The sequence below is a fragment of the Peromyscus californicus genome, unplaced genomic scaffold, assembly GCF_007827085.1.
Source record: "Peromyscus californicus insignis strain IS unplaced genomic scaffold, ASM782708v3 Scaffold_22__1_contigs__length_63687245, whole genome shotgun sequence".
In the NCBI taxonomy this organism is placed as follows: Eukaryota; Metazoa; Chordata; class Mammalia; order Rodentia; family Cricetidae; genus Peromyscus; species Peromyscus californicus.
In genome coordinates, this window is record NW_026294525.1 from 16,137,476 (window position 1) to 16,154,470 (window position 16,995).

Genomic DNA, 16,995 nt, shown 5'->3' on the forward strand with positions numbered 1-16,995 from the left:
CACCATCACCCCCACCCCCACACCCACCCCCACCACCACCATCACTATGTCCTGAATTCCCCAAAAGACATCTGCCAAAGCCCTTCCCAGAGCTATATCTCTGTGCTTTCGTTGAACATGAGAAACCAGGGTCATGTATCTTTAGGGACAATGATAGGAAAATGACCAGCTAACTCCCTGTGATGCTGTCTGCTGGAGGACCCCCCTCATTCCACTCCTGTGGAACCTTGACTGTCTTCATCCTCTCTGGTGGCTGTGTACTTGAACAGTCACACTGGGGACCCTCTTCCCTCCCCATCTCATGCCCAGCTCCCCTGTGTGGGGGACAGGAGGGACCCTATAAAGGGGACAAGGTCCTTTTTGCACCTCAGTTTTACTCAGTAGAACAGATGAAAACAGTACCAAAGAAACTTTTAAGCTCCGTTTCCAGACCTTAGAAAAAGGTGGTGTGTGTGTGTGTGTGTGTGTGTGTGTGTGTGTGTGTGTGTGTGTGTGTGTGTATGTGCTTATTTATACTGTGACAACAAACTATGTTTATTATTCTGATATTTGGAACTCAGGGAAACTTTGTCCAGTACAACAATAAGATGTATAGCAATTGCTTCCCATTCCCACCCACGAGAATCTACTAATGCCACAGTAGCATTACAAGAAACCTTATTTCAGCAAAGCCCCAGGGACACATACTTGTCCCAAGCGAGGTGAGGGGAAGTACACGTAGAGAAAACTGAAGATATGTGGAGATGTTGGGAACTTCTAGATACGTCAAAGGACCTCAAGGCTGAAGGTGTTGGCTCCTATAAGTCTAATTCTATTTCAGAGCAAAGAAAGGCCATCCTTTTCCCTGACGTGCGGGCCACCAGCTTTCTCTCATCAATGATCCAGCTGAGGTGCAAAGAAGAAAAGGAGGAACAGCAGGGAGAAAAGGACAAAAAGGAGAGGCAAATGGGGAGGAGGAGGAGGAGGAGGAGGAGGAGGAGGAGGAGGAGGAGGAGGAGGAGGAAGAAGATGCCATGGCAGTGACATAACGAGGTGATAGACCAGCTGGATGGAGAACTGCCCATACAAAAAAATAAAGACATGTGCATCAGGCCCCTGGGAGGGCTGATGGCTGTGGAGCGGTAATTGACTAGCTCTGGTAGGTCCAGCTGGACACCTGGGACCAAGGAAGTCCCAAAGAGTATTGCTGTTACCTGAAGAACAGGTAAGTGTGTTTCAGGAGAGCAAGCAGGCAGGAGATGCTGTGTGTGGCAAACAGTGTCTCTGAAAAGCTGAAACTTCTTGATGGTGGTTGCCAACTCCTTTTGTGTAAACACCTTCACCATGGAAAATTTTTTTTTTTTTTTTTGGTTTTTCAAGACAGGGTTTCTCTGTGTAGCTTTATGCCTTTTCCTGGAACTCACTTGGTAGCCCAGGCTGGCCTCAAACTCACAGAGATCCGCCTGGCTCTGCCTCCCGAGTGCTGGGATTAAAGGCGTGCGTCACCACCGCCCGGCGCCACCATGGACAATTTTAAGCCACACTGGTTAAATAATTTGTTTTATAATTCCAGAGTATTTAACCACCAGGTTCTATGTGCTAGTATAAGCCAGCTCCGACACATGCAGCTCGCTCATCATGTTCAGATAACTGTCAGCTAGATCATGGCACGCAGACATCCCTCCCTGGTTCTGTGAGTACCAAAATTTAGGGACTTTAATGGTTATTCATTCAAGATTAGCAGAGTCTGCATGAAGTCCAATGGCAGAATAGACCTCCATTCACAGTCTCAAAGCCACCAGAAAGCAGAGGACTGAAGGACCACTTGATTAGTCAACATTTAAACTAAAAACCATTGTAGAGGTAACTCTTGGAACTATAGTAAATTATCTAGTGTAACTTCTCTATATTATTTTTTTAAGTAAATGAAAAAAAAATCACCTATAATCTTGTAAAGGAGTTAAGGTGTGCATGCTTCTTGACCTCTTGCCCCACATGTTCATTAAAACAGCTCAACAAAAACAGTACTTAATGGATAGAAAGTTCTAGAGAGTGCAGAAAGATATGACATGAGAAGCGCCTTCCCTGTGCACCGGTTTGCAAAGGAGCCCTGACTCAGAAAGGGAGCAAAGCCAGTCCCAGGAGGAGAGAGGCAAGCGTCACCCCAGCACAGGGTGGCTGACTATACTGTCACCATGATCTGGTCCAGAGCTTTCCTCTTGAGGTCAGGCACGGTGGCCTCTCTGCTGGGGTACCCCACAGGAAGCAGCACCAGCAGCTTCTCATGGGAGGGGCGGCCCAGGAGCACCCTCAGACGAGGGCCACAGTTGAGGGGAGTGGTAGTGACTGTCACCAGCCCGGCGTTCTGAAATGGGAGAGAACAAACAAGCATTTTAATGTCGGGCAACACCACAGCTCTTTCTCCAGCCTGAGGCCATTCTTGTCTTTTCTATTCCTGCTCATTTCATTTGTTGCTGAAGTTGGGTGGCAAAGGGGCTCCCAGCTCAGGAAAAGCATGGTGAACCTTGCCTGTGTTCCTCCACCTGCTGCCTCGCTAGACAAGCATCAGGAAACATCTGGAAGAATAACATCTTATTTTCTCATGATGCTTGAGCAATAGGAACAGTTATTTTATGGAAACAACCTTGAAGAACGGAACTATCCTTACAGAATGACAAAGATAAGCTAGGATCTGGTCCGTACCTTGTATCTGACCATAAGAGCAACGATAGTCCAACAGTCCACAGCCTAAGTCCACTATAATTTTCCTGACAGATGTTTCTTTCGGAATTCCAGTTACCCATCTGACTATAATTTGTTATTAATAGTCATGATAGTTAACATCTGAACCCATATATTTATAAGGCTCTGGAGTGAATTACTATGGGCTCTCCTGAGGCCTTATACACATCATCGCATAGCTTCATCCATAAAAATCATGTAATGCCTAGGGAGATCACTCCATCACTGAAGAACTTGCCCTGCAAGCATGAGGACCTGGGCTCAACCTCACAGAACCCATAAAATAATCAAAACCAAGGCATGGTGACAGATGCTGGCGAATCAGAGACACACACACACATCTGTACAAACATACAGTGCTCTCTAGGTCCCTCCCAGCTGGTCCTCCTCCTCCCCATGCTTCCCCAGTCACCTGGCCGCTTTGAAGCCTCAGCCAGGGGGAAGGCCAGGAGCTGTCCATGGCTTCATGCGTGGCTATCCCATCCCATCGAGTCGCTGTGCTGGAGAGCAGGTTCCAGAAACAGCCTCTCTCTGCTCTCAGTCATAAATTACCTTGGAATTCTTGGAAACTAGAAAGTAACAGGCTCAACCAGAAAGCTCGTCTGGCCAGCCCTTTTCAGAGGCCAGGGGCGCTGTGGGAAGGGGGCTGACACCAGGCTCCCTGTGCTTCTCCCAAAGCCTAAATCCTCTGCAGTGCCCTATGGCCCGAGACACCTTCATTTATCTGCCTAGAGTGTCATGAGGGAAAGCGATAGCCAGGCTCTTCAGGATGGTTTGAGAAGCAGCAATAGCCATACGTTGTAAGGTGTTAGACACAAACCACGTCATTCTCGAACATGACGAGGAACCTCATCTGCACGTAACACATATATGGAATTGACCCATCCTTCAAAGCAGGACCATTCTCTCCTACAATATCATGTGTCGCATTAATTTGTATGTTTAGCATCTCTCCGTCATCCCTCCCCTGAATCCCCAGTCTCCATCAGATGAACTGTTTATGAGCTGTCTAGTCCGCAGTGTCTCCCAAAGACGGCACAGGGTCTAAGGGGCAGAACTCAGCTCTGCTCCACTTCACACTTGCGTTGCTCTGGTGCCTCTGCAGAAAAGCAGTTTGGAAGCACATGGCCCTCTTTCTGACGCAACACAGCACAGTAAACCTCTCCAGGAAGGAGCGAAGAGTCTGGTGGCTGTTTTGTCATCCCACCAGCCTAGAAAAGGGGCAGTGCGTATTTGAGGGGAGTGAATCTCTGAGACTTTCGGACTCTGGCTTTTTTCTCATATGACTGCTCCAACCCCCAAGATGCATGCTATCTATGGATGACAGCAAACACACAGCTTTTCCAACCCTGAGATACTACAGGTGAGTTTCCAGGGAGAACCCTGATACCCACCAATCCAGGTTTCCAGGGGTTGTTGTCAATCAGTTACCTTTCCTAGGAACTCAGCTTTAGATGAACAATTCTCAAAGGACCCCTAATTGGAAACTTGGCTGAAACTTCCTACTAAAGCAGTGGTCCTCAACCTGTGGGTCGTGACCCCTCCCAACCATTGGAAAACACTGATGTTTGCATTATGATTCATAACAGTAGCAAAATGACAGTTATGAAGTAGCAACAAAAATAATTTTATGGTTTGGGGGTCACCACACCATGAGGAACTGTGTTAAAGGGTCGCCGCATTGGGAAGGTGGAGAACCACTGTGCTAATGCCACTCTTGGTCCGTGCCTTCCTTGTCTCCCTCGGGCCTGCAGGTGGGTGACATACCTGCAGTGCGGCCAGCAGGATGCCACAGGCAATGGACACGCTGATCTCATTGTAGTAGTGGACCTTTTTCTTCCCATTTGCAGCAAAACCGTGCACTTGTTTGAAGACGAGAATCAGCACTGGGGCGGTGTCCAGGTACTCTTTAATCCAGTTGGTTCTGGAGGGATGGGGGAGAGAGAATACCCGGGAGAGTATTTCCTCTGAATTTTTGGCTTTTTCCCCTCCCTTTTTAAAAACTACCTTAGCTTATCTACAATTGTTAAATTCACATTTACTTATCTTTTCTATTTAAACTGAAAAAGACTGGATTTTTAAAATTTTTTTTTGCCACATTTATCTTTTTTTTTAAATAAGGCTAATGAAGTTGATAAACATTTATTAGTGTTGTCCAGCATGGCAAAGCATGCAAAATGTTGAAAGAGACAAAGATCCTACAGCCTTAGATCATCAAGCTGATCCTCAGCAGAGTGAAGTTTGCTGAGCGTTACTAAAGAATTAGATAGGCCAGGCGGTGGTGGCACATGCCTTTAATCCCAGCACTCAGGAGGCAGAACCAGGTGGATCTCTGTGAGTTCAAGGCCAGCTTGGTCTACAGAGTGAGATCCAGAACAGGCACTAAAACTACGCAGAGAAACCTTGTCTCGAAAAACAAACAAACAAACAAACAAACAAACAAACAACAAAAAAGAATTAGATAATAAGCATGTAGGAGCACTCTGAAAGCAAAGTGTTGATGTTGAAAAGAACATTGGAAGCCACAAAAAAGGACTTCACTTGGTCCATGAAGATGAGGAAGGAGAATTGGAGAAAGGGCTTCAGGAAGAATGAATGGATGCATACAGCCAGTAAGGAAAGAGGATGTCTGGCAGGCCAGGAATCTTCCTGAAACCTGCAGGACAGAGGGCATGCCAGGACATGGGTGGGCTGGTAGGTACACACAGATTCTGCAGGATCCTGGCCCTCATTTGGTAGGTGATGGAGGGTTTACCCCATGCTGCTGAGCAGAAGCATCATGTGATCAGATCCACTTCAGAAACGTGGGTTGTGTGAGTGAGAATGATATCAACAAGAGTGACATTTGAATACCAACGACGAAGTCAGCCTAGAGGGAGGGGAACCATAGGCTTGGCCGTGGCCGTGGCCCAGGCAGGAGGGTAGTCAAAGGAGGGTCAGGCTGGGGAGGACTGAATGAGGAGGTAAGGGTTACAGAACCAGGAGTGGAGGCAACCCGAACTGACAGATGGCAGGACAGGAAGGGACCCTAGTTGTGGGAAGAGGCAGTGGCTTCTGACGGAGTCGGTGGCCATTTGTGTGCCTATCAATGATAGCTTGAAAACTTTGTTTTCCAACTCCAAATGTATCTTCCTGGATTTCATTACCCTGCCCCGTACATCTGTGCTGAAACTTCCTTCTAGAATAGAAGCTGAGAGGAGAGCTATAGGCCCATAGAACCATCTAGTCCAAACCGCTCCCTTTTCCCCACGGGATAGTACGTGTAACTAATTATCAAGAGGTGGTTACTGTTCATTTTATGGTTTAGCCTAGCTAGGCTTCACCGACTTCAAACACATGAGACATGTAAATTCCTCTGCTGACCTCAAGGCATCGCTTTCAAGGATCTTCTCCCCCATTCAGCCAGCTTGGCCCCATTCGGTAGTACTTTTCCCACCTCACAAAGAGGGAGAACGTGAATCGGTTCCATCAACTCTGGAGCCAGGGGAGCTGGCTACATTCTCACTGCGGCTTCCTCGTGTGTAAAGCCTGCTCCTGCGCTCCCATCTTCCATGGTCATCGTGGGGGTGAAGAAGGCTAATATCGGAAAGTGGCTTTTACTAATACAAGAGTCACGCTTTGAAATCACAGAAATGCCGACATATGGGGATCCCTTTTAATCACTGTCTGGACTCTTAGATTTCTGGCATTCAGCAGTCACCAATGACACATGCTGCCCTCAGGCCATGAGCAGACCCAGCAGCTGTCCTCTGTGTGCACAGAGGGAGCTGAATGCTGCCAAGAGGCTGTGCCTGTGCCCCAGGCTGCATTCAGCTATGCAAATGGTACTATGTTTTTGACATTTTCATGATTTAAGATTCTGATCATATTCATAATGATTAAAATTAACTTTAAAAGTATTTATTTTTATTCCCTGGGTATGAGTGCATGTATGCACGTATACCATGTTCATACCTGGCCTAGGGCCCAGAGAAGCTGAAAGAGGACACTGGATCCCCTGGGACCAGAGTTACAGACACTGTGAGCTGCCGTGTGGGTGCTGGGGACCAAACTCAGGTCCTCTGTAAGAGCACCAAGTGCTCTTAACCACCTAGGCCTTTCCCCAGACCTGCTTAAATTTCAAAAGTGTATAAAATATCTATAGAGTAGTAAAGGTAAATAATACAAATTTTAAAAAGATTTGAAGATGATTAAGCAGTTTGTCTATATCCTAAGGCAATAATTGGATAATTCAAAAATATTTTTGTATTTACTTCGCCTAAGCATACCTTATCAACTATTTAGTCTCGGTTAATTCAATTTTATACTGATTCATTAAGACATGTAAGAGCCAATAAAAAGCTGCAAAGAGCAAGAACTCCTGAAAGGAGAGTTGGCATTTTCAGGTCTGGGTAGAAGCCTCCCCAAGCCTGGAATCGTCAAGTTTGAAAGGTAAGTTGGACCCACATTACATACTGAAAATACCAGCTATGGGCCTCAAAGGCAGCTGAAGAGGATGACTGGATACAGTGTCCATTTGCTGTTCAGTGTGTGTGTGTGTGTGTGTGTGTGTGTGTGTGTGTGTGTGTGTGTGTGTGTATGTGTGTGTGTTGTGTGTGTGTGTAGCACGAATCTTAAAAGGTCTTATTAATAAACACAAACCTAGAGCCAGGTATTGGGGTGAATGCTGGAAAATCACAGAAGCAGAACAAGCCACAGCTTCCTCGCCTCACCAATTCCTCAGCTGATTCTGTCTCCTCAGACTGGAAGCCTCTCAGTCCTCATCCAGAATGAATCTCAGCTGAACTGCTGCTCAAAAGCCTAAAAGCTTAACCAGGCTCTAGTTCCTGGTTTTCACGCCTTTTATACCTTTCTGCTTTCTGCCATTAGTTCCTGGGATTAAAGGCGTCTGTCACCATGCCTGGCTGTTTCCAGTGTGGCTTTGAACTCACAGAGATCTGGATGGATCCCTGCCTTAGGAATGCTAGGATTAAAGGTGTGAGTGCCACCATTTTCTAGCCTCTGTGTCTAGTGGCTGTTCTGTTCTCTGACCCCAGGTAAGTTTATTATGGTGCACAGTATTTTGGGGAACACAATATCACCGTGTGTGTGTGTGTGTGTGTGTGTGTGTGTGTGTGTGTGTGTGTGCCTGTGGCACATATGTATGTGGTATATGCACGTGTATGAAGTATGTACTGGTCACGTGCCCATGTACACATTGTGATAGGAGGGGGATATCAAGCCACCTGCTCTATCGCCCTCCATCTTATTCCCCAGAGACAGTATCTCTCACTGAAGCTAGAACTGGGTTGGCAGCCAACAAGTCCAGTCATCCTCCTGTCTCTGCCCCCCACCCCACATAACACTGGAGTGGCAGGTGTACTCAGCCATTCCTAGCTTTTTTAAGAACATTGGTTATATTATTATTTAAAATGATATGTGTTTGTGTGTGTGTGTGTGTGTGTGTGTGTGTGTGTGTGTGTGTGCACGCATATGTGTCTATATGTGGGTATGTACACTTGAGTGTAGGTGCCTGAAAAAGCCATAGGTGCCAGATGCCCTGGAGCTGGAGTGAAGGTGGTTGTGAGCCCCTGATTCAGGTGCTAAGAATTGGACGCAGGTCCTCTAGAAGAGCAGTACACCTTTCAACCTCTGCGTCATCTTTCCAGCCCACATTGCTAGCTTTTAACGTGGATGCTAGGGATGCAAACTCAGGTCCTCATGCTTGCCCCACAAGTGCTCCTCCCTCCTGAGCCACCTGCCCAGCTCCCATTGGCCCCGTCATTTTAACTATTATGTCTTCAGTCACCTAACATACACTACTATAGTTCTGGACATATAATGAGAGACTTTTAAATGAGGATAGTGAAAGACTTTTAAACCTGGGCTCCCTCAGCCTCTGGAGGGGGGTGTGTGTGTGTGTGTGTGTGTGTGTGTGTGTGTGTGTGTGTGTGTGTATCTGTGCATGTGTGTCTTTATGTACATATTGTTGGTTATGCAACTCTGTAATTGTATTCTCAAGAGGTACTTGATGTGTACTATGGATTTATAAACAAAAAGTCTATAAAATGAGAAGAAAAGTAAATTAATAATTAAAATGCTGAGTGGTAGCCATTTTAGATATATAGAAGGTGTGTGTGAGAGCAATGGGCACAGATAAGAGAATAATTCTGTCTTGGTGATAGGAAGTGAGAGGGGTGACAATTCCTGAAGGTACCCTGTCCAGCTAGTCTACTATTTCACTAAATGCAGAGGAGCTCAAAATGACTTTCACTCATCAGTTTCTTCCCAGGAATACACAATAAGAATTAGAATTTCGTTGTTAATACCCCACACTTATCTGAGAGCTTCATATGGTATGAAGGTATGCACTCCATAATACATCAGTTCCGACACAGTATAAACATCATAGAGAAAATTGTCCTCTCGAGATAATAGCAGGGCCAAGAGGTCTATGTCTCCTTACTCTTGCTCTCATTCCTGGGCTAGAAGTCCCACCTCGTCTCCAAGCTTGTGATTCCCCCATTCTTCTCAGTTCCCTGTCACTGTGGGGTATCAGGTGATAGAACTTGTCACAGTAGGCCCACCTTGGGGAGACAGATGTATTAGGCCTCTCTGCATTCCAAGAGCTGAGTATTTGGGCTTACCTCTGTTAGGGCCTTCTGAGAGGTGAGGGCCCCACCCACCTTGCCCCCTGTCACCCTGATTCCAACTCTGTTTTCTTTTGCAGGGAGGAGCCCATAGTCCTAACGTCTATTTGATGGCACAGATCTATTAAGCTTGCCCATAAAGCCAAACACGGTTTTCTTTATTCAAGATCTCAAAAAGCATGTCGCAATCTTATGTTCCAGACTGGTGGAAAGTGAAGTAATTCTTAGGTTTCAGCTAAGAAGTGATTTCTGGGCTAGAGAGATGGATGAGCAGTTAAGAGCTCTTTCTCCTAGTCCAGGGGACCCAAGTTCATGTTCCAGCAGCCACATCAGGTAGCTTTGAAGTTCCTGTAACTCCAGCTCCAGGGGATCTCATACCTCTGACTTCTGTGAGAACCTATACATACATACCCCCCCACACACATACACACACATAACCATAATTTAAAATATGAAATAAATCTTTAAACATTTTAAAATAATTAAGAGAAACAATTATTTGGGTCAGAGCCTTTGTAGAGGTCAGGTTTGACTTCACATAACGATTTTAAAATAAAGTGAAGAAACAACAGAAAACAGAAATATGACCCATGCAGCCTGTATGCATGTACTCAAATACCACACTGAGCCATATTAATATAAAGTTAATACATCATCAAAATAAGATGATTAATAAAAATAATTTAAATCCCACAAACCCAGGGCCCACAGTGGTAATCTTATACTCTGTCAAACCAAGCATCCCTAGTTACACCAGTTCTGTACCTCAGTTTCTTCAGGTCTGAGACCCATCGGTCTCCCATCCTCTTCATGTAATTTATCTCTTCCTCCTCCTCGATGATCTCTCGGATCTTATGCTTCACGTCTGGGTCCTTCACCACCACAAAGGTCCAGGGCTCAGTGTGGGCCCCACTTGGAGCTGTTCCTATTGCCCATTAAATTAAAATCAATGTAAGATTGAAGAGAAGTGGAAAACTGTTCATTAAGAGGAAATACAATAGCAGGTGTTGGGGTGATGTGTGCCTGTAATCCCATCCAGCACTTTGGGAGGCTGAGGCAGGAAGATCACAAGTTCAAGTAAGACCTTGTGTCAAAAAGCTATAGAACAGTGATTCTCATCCTGTGGGTTGGGGGGTCACATATCAGATAGCCTGCATGTCAGGTGTCTATCTACATTATGATTCACAACAGTAGCAAAAAAGCAGTTATGAATAGCAATGAAAATGATTTTATTGTTGGGGGTCACCACAACATGAGGAATTGTATTAAAGGGCCACAGCATTAGGAAGGTGGAGAGCCACTGCTATGGAAGGAGGAAGAAGAGCAGGCAGAGGAAGAGGAGAAGAGAAATTTATCTTAATTTAAACACACACACACACGCACACACACACACACACACACACACACAGACACACACACACACACCACACACACCACACACACACACACACACACACACATACACACACACACACACATACACACACACACACACACACACACACACACACACACACACACACACACAAACAAACGCATACACTGGGTGGAGGTTAATGATTGTTGCCACTTAGGTAAAGGATACAACTATCTAAGGCATTTGTACTCTTGGTGGAAACAAAATATTCTTGATGCCTTTTGGATTAGAGATGGATCTCAGTGGATATGTAACAAGCGGTCCGCACGAACTTAAATGTGGCATAGATGAGAGGAGACATCAGCAAAGCCAGTCACAGGAGAGTGCATAGTATCATATTTCTTAGTTTTTCCCCTCAGTAGAGGAGACATGAATTTACATTTAAAGTGGATTTATCTTGCTTCGGTTTCCTTTAGAAATCCCCAGAAGGAAACCGTGCTATGTTGCTAGCTCAGCCAATTACTGTACTAGAATGTCCCAAAGTTTGTTTCCTGGAAGATAAACATACAAATGTGACTTGTGTGTGGAGGGAGGGGCTTGTTTCAATGAGGAGAGAGATGTTTCTCCTGCAATGTATACTAACCTATTCAGGATTTTTAGTTTTAAACAAAAGTTCATACAATGTATTGACTTTAGAAGTTTTAAACTGTCGCCACATCTGTTTTCCAAATAAATAAATACATAAATACATAAATAAATAAATAAATAAATAAATAAATAAATAAATGTAACAAGTAAAACCCCACACGTTTCTGGCTGTCACTGACAGTGAGAAAGCCTTCATCAATAAACACACCACTCCTGCTCTGTCTGCATGCTTGGACTTCAGTGCTCTTCCAACGATGTCACAGCATCGGGGGAGCTGACATCCTCCAAGCCTTGGCATGCGCATTACCAACCTGCTGCTTTGATGACGTTATGGATGACTTCCATAGGGACTGGCTCGCTGCTGATAAACCTGACCGAGCGTCTCTTATTGAGGAGTTCATAGAATTCCTGAGATCTCGTCTTCATTTCCTGCTCTGGGTACCGGGTGTGAGAGAACGGGATGTGCTCCACACTCTCCTCAGATTCTTGCCATTCATCAGCGTCTGCAGAGAAGAGACAGAAGCCCAGCAAATTCAGCTACCACCCTAGTCATAAGGTCACTGGGGGAAGGGAATAAAGTTCCAGAAAAGTCTACATGGTTATACGATGGCAAAACAACCAACTGAATTTTGTAAAAAGCAGAAAAAAAGATCTATAGAATTTTGACCACTGATCATGGCCATCCTTCAGATTCTAGACCTGTTATAAATCAAAGTAAAGGAGATTTTTGCCTACAAAAAAAAAAATAACAAATGGAAGTCTCTGTTAGGTGGCAGAGTAGGTTATTTGATACAATCTCCCATTCGGGTCACCAAAGAAGGTGGCTTTTGTCTTTGTCAGAGCATTAGGCTGACAACATATAAGATATTCCAAAGCCAAAAATGAAGGGAAAATATGCACCTAGAGAGGTGAGTGCAGAGGCGTCTTTCCTGCTTGATCTGCCAATTCCTACAGGTCCGGTTTCCATTTTCTGATCCTCGGGCACGAAGAACAACCAAAATCAAAGCCCACAGTGCACAGACAGTTGGAAGCTGAATCAGTTCAGACCCTCACTTACATCCTTTGGGAAAGTGTGGATTGCAAATAAGTCATCTTTCAGGGGCCTGTGACTTTTTTTGGTGTGCCCTTCCTGTAACACCCCAGTTGTCTAGCAGAAGCAAATAACAATATGTAAAGAATTTTAGGAAAAATTCACAGGAATTCACCAATGCAATTCTGTACACAGTGGTGGGGGAGATGGAATATCTTGAGCAAAAATTAGTAAAATCAATGTTTGATACTAAAGTCATGTGTCCCAGTGCACCAAGAAGTCACAGGCTCAAAAGAGCAAACAGCTATGACACTGTGCTTAGAGAAGGAAGTGAGACAGACATATATAAATCTCTAGAGTATTACTGAAGGAAGAATACAAATGGCATAGCAGAGATGAAAAATGGAACTTCTGATAAATAATAGATTTAGATTAAACTGCCTAAATAAAAGATAAGTGGATGATAAGTCAGAAAAAACAACCTAGGACAAAGAGCAAAGGACAAAAAACATAGAAAGATCAAGAAAAACCAGAGCCAGTTCATTTAGGACCATGAAGAAAAGCAAAGAAAGAAATGAGTTCCCGAGTTATAGTGGCTTCGGTAGGGCGGGAAGAAAACAGAGTGGAGAGAAAACCAAAAGGCAGGCCCACAAAGTGTGTCTAAAGGCCTTTAGGCTTCAATCCCATGGGCATACATGGTAGGAGGTGAGAACCAACTCCTCAGTGTGTCTTCTGATTTACATACATGCATGACATGGCATACACACACACATATTCACATACATACGCAGGCACATACAAAGTCAGTAGCAAAATTACAGTTATGAATTTAATTTTGTGGTTGGTGGTTCACCATAGCCTGAGGAACTGTATTAAAGGGTCGCAGCATTAGGAAGGTTGAGAACCACTGAGTCAGAAGGAAATAGTTGTGATGGAGAGTCATCACAAATACCTAGCTATTAATCATCACACACACACACACACACACACACACACACACACACACACACACACACACACACATATATATACCTAGCTAGCAATCATCAAATATACCTAGCTATCCATCAGTTCTAAACAAACCTGAGCATTGCCACGTGTTCATACACACCTTCCTCAACAGTAACACTTTCCAACCACGTAAAGTTGATTTGGAAAACCCTGTGGTGAGGAAGCCGTACAGAAGCAGATGTGTGGAATGCTCCCATGATTGTTCGAATGACATTACCAACCCTTAAGACCCAGCAGTCATATTTGCCCAAGCTATAGGCAGCCCAGGAGCACAGCTGGCTTCCAAGTCCAGCGTAGCTCTCCTGATGCTGCACGGTGAATCGAGGAGCTGCGCCAGGCTTCCCAAATGCTAGCTGTTGTCTCTGACCAAGGCAAACAAAGAGACCTCATCACAAGCGGTGGGATTATCTTGAGTGACTCTCCCAGGCTGTGCACTGTGGGACTACACATCCTGCAGCCTCCTCTGGAGCAGAAGGTCCCCAGTCTGTCGGTGGAATGGGAACCGAGACAGCACAGAGGGTCCAACCTAGGAGCTCAGCAAACTCCTGCAGAGACCTCAGTGGAGAGCTTGCTGGGACCTCTAAAAAACAAACAGTGCCTCTTCTCTCTGCTCTTGAACTCCTGACTGCTCCCAGGAATGCAGCCTTGGAAGGGAAAAAAAAATCTCTGAAACTCTGTTTTCACACCTCCTTTGCTGGAAGCACTACCCAGCAAACAGCTCTATACCTGGATCCTGGAAACAGACTGCCAGAGTCCTTCCTGCCTAGGCGGGTGGTACCCTCCTAGAGCCTCAGTCCCCTGTGATGGGGATAACAGTAATGCCTACCTCGTTGTAGTACCATGAAAATGAAGTGGCCTGCTCCACCTAGGACATGGCACCAGCTGCCTCCACTATGCTATGTGCGAGCGTGCTGTGGTCCCCAAGTCTCTTTGCTCATGTCGTCTTTCGGCAGTACATCTCTCTACCATATACCTCTCATCTTTGGGTGTCTCCTGAGTTCTGCCTTCAGCCTTCTTTCCCACAGGACCCACTTGGTGAAGTCATTAGTTGTCCAACCTCTGAGTGTCACCTCAAACTGGTACCATTCTGGCCAGAATCTCTCACCTAACATCGCAAATATCTTAAATCCAGCACATCCTCACATCGCCCTCTCAACTGGATCCTCCTCCCTCATCCATTGATGGCAGAGTCTGAACCACTCACTCTCTTCTGCAATATCTAAGACCTGATGCTCTTCACTGTAACTTGGGCATCCACGGCCTTCCCACCATCCCACCATTCTTCACCAAAGCTTGAAACAGGCATTTGTGTTAAAGGAAGGGCTTCCCAAGAGGGACCAGACGGTCCCCTCTTTACATTGTCTGACTTAGAAGTTTTGAACTTTACAATGTCACAAAAACACAACCATCCAACCACCCTGTGCTTCACTTTCAGTGGAGCATTTGACAAACTTCATAAGACTCAGTGTTTGATTGCGAGGTAGATGCTGTATTATGGCTTGCCTCACTCTAAGCTTCTGAGCATGCTCAGTGGTGGCTGGCTGAGCTGTGGGGTTTGGCAGGCTAGATGTATCAAGTGCATTTCCAATTCCCAATATTCTTAACTTGCCACAGGCTTCTCAGGATGTAACACCATTGCACAACGACGCATGTCTCTCCCTCACCTGCCCATCCTCCCATCTTCTTGGAATCTCTCCCAAGCATTAGACCATAGGTGTAGGCTTTCTGCTCCTCCTCTGACATACCTCTTCCCTGCTGCTCACCCCGTTCACCCCCCTGGTCAGTGTTGTCCTTTCCCAAAGCCCCAACAGGCCCCTAGGCCTTCCCTAAACACCTTTTTCCAGCTCCATAGTGTTTGCCACTTGCCTGGTGTTATCTCATTCTCTGATGGACTTTTATCTTACTGAATATGGAGGCTGCTCTTGTCTCTGACCCCTAGGGCCTGGCACAATAAAAAGCAGCTAGTCCCTAGACATACCACTTTCTCAATTTCAACATTCCTAATCAAAACCTGGCCAGGTTCACTGCCACTCTATACCATTCCCCTACCCCACTCCAGAGAGAGACTGCATTCACCAGAGGAGGATCTGAGCTGGGAGAGACCTAGGCCTCCATGGCTTTGGACTGAGCAGGGGTTGGTACCACCGAGTGACCTGAGAGAGGACCCATCTTTGTGACACACCATTCTGCTTTCACAACAGGAGTGAGGTCTGACTGCATGGCTTGCTTTCTGTAGCCCTGGCATCAATTTGCACATTACACATGGGCTGAAGCCCTGGTGCTGCAATGGATTGTTACCTTCTTCCACTTGAAGGAGGTCAGTGCTGTCTTTCAAGTCTTCATCCACCCAGGGGCGAGTTCGAGCCGCCCCCTTCTCTCTCTCCAGGCTTCTATCGGCATTTTTAAAGACCCATACCACCAAGATGCAGACAACCGCCACCAACACTGGAGTGAGGAGAAACATGATCTGAAGTCTGACCCGGAAGGTCGGCACACTCCCACACTGGCATTTATACAAACAGAGACGGAAGCAGGGAATGCTGGGATTGGAAGCAAGAAGAGGGAGGTATGTGCCAGGAAAGGAGCAAAGTACACACTCTCAAGCTCCGTGAGGACTTTGCAAAGGAGCAAAGGTCACAGTCTCCCACATGTTAGTTTGGTCCTGCTCCAATCCATGCATTTTTTAAAAAATTGTGCACTTGCTCAATATAGTCTCAGATGTTAATCACCATGGGATATGTTAAGCACTGAAGTGTGCTAAGATCTTGCTGGTAGTGGTTAAAAAGGCACTTGGGCCTTCTCCTGTTGTTCTCTGAGTGTCTTCAATCTGCCTGAAGGCAGGAAGTGCCCAGAGAGCTCACTTTTAAAAGAACGGATTTATAAATATAGATTCTGATGTCCTGAAAGAAAGTGTCCAGAACGAGGCTGTCCAAGTGCATTTTCAACTGCACATGTTTGAGGCACTGCCCTGAGGTTGTATTTTTTTTTTTTTAACAGCACCCATGCCAACATATGCAACAGAGAAGAAAGGCTCATGTTTTATGTTAGAGAAAAGAAATTAATCTGGAAAAAGTGATGCAAAAAAGTTAAAAATGACTATCTCTAAACTTGAAGGTGTGTTTTGTTTGTTGGTTTTTGTGTTGGTCTTAGTTTTTAAACTTTGCCTGTGTCTTTACTGTTCAGGCTGCCATAACAAAAATATTACTGACTGGGTGACTTAAAACACAAAGCATGTGTCTCACAGTTCTAGAGGTTGGGAAGTCCAAGCCCCATATCCCAGAATGATTTGTCCTTCCTGGCTTGTATGTGATTGACTTCTCCCATTATCCTTATAACTGGAGTGGGGGGGGGGGAGGAAGGGGGAGGGGGAGAGAGAGAACTGTTACTCACTGAAAACTTACCATGTGCTTCTTACAAACTCCACATACTAAATCACGGATGCTTCACAAAAACCTGACAGAGATCCCTCTATTACCCCATTTTCACTCAAATGAATGAGGCACAAGTAGGCCAAATAACATGCCAAAGGCCATTAGAAGATAAATGGACCATAAATAGTCCTGTCTATTTTCCCCAAAGGAGCCCATGTTGTGTACTTC

The 16,995-nt window shown here is 45.4% G+C and overlaps 1 protein-coding gene across 1 annotated transcript; it reads right to left on the reverse strand.

The window, feature by feature from the left end:
* Positions 1-1,593: 1,593 nt before the first annotated feature.
* Iyd (iodotyrosine deiodinase) lies at positions 1,594-15,860 on the reverse strand. The gene is made up of 5 exons (XM_052751594.1): positions 15,695-15,860; positions 11,667-11,858; positions 10,116-10,275; positions 4,489-4,645; positions 1,594-2,344 (listed from the first exon to the last, which is right to left on the reverse strand). The coding sequence occupies exons 1-5, from the start codon at positions 15,858-15,860 to the stop codon at positions 2,162-2,164; spliced, it is 858 nt and encodes a 285-aa protein (XP_052607554.1). The 3' UTR covers positions 1,594-2,161.
* Positions 15,861-16,995: the final 1,135 nt, after the last annotated feature.

What these genes read in the sequence shown, in the direction of transcription:
- Iyd (XM_052751594.1), bottom strand. Translation starts at nt 15,860, where the DNA reads ATGTTTCTCCTCACTCCAGTGTTGGTGGCGGTTGTCTGCATCTTGGTG. An exon ending in CCTCCTTCAAGTGGAAGAAG is followed by an intron (nt 11,859 to 15,694) that starts GTAACAATCCAT and finishes TCTTCTCTGCAG; the next exon opens with ACGCTGATGAATGGCAAGAA. An exon ending in TCAGACCTGAAGAAACTGAG is followed by an intron (nt 4,646 to 10,115) that starts GTACAGAACTGG and finishes CCATCCCTCCAG; the next exon opens with AACCAACTGGATTAAAGAGT.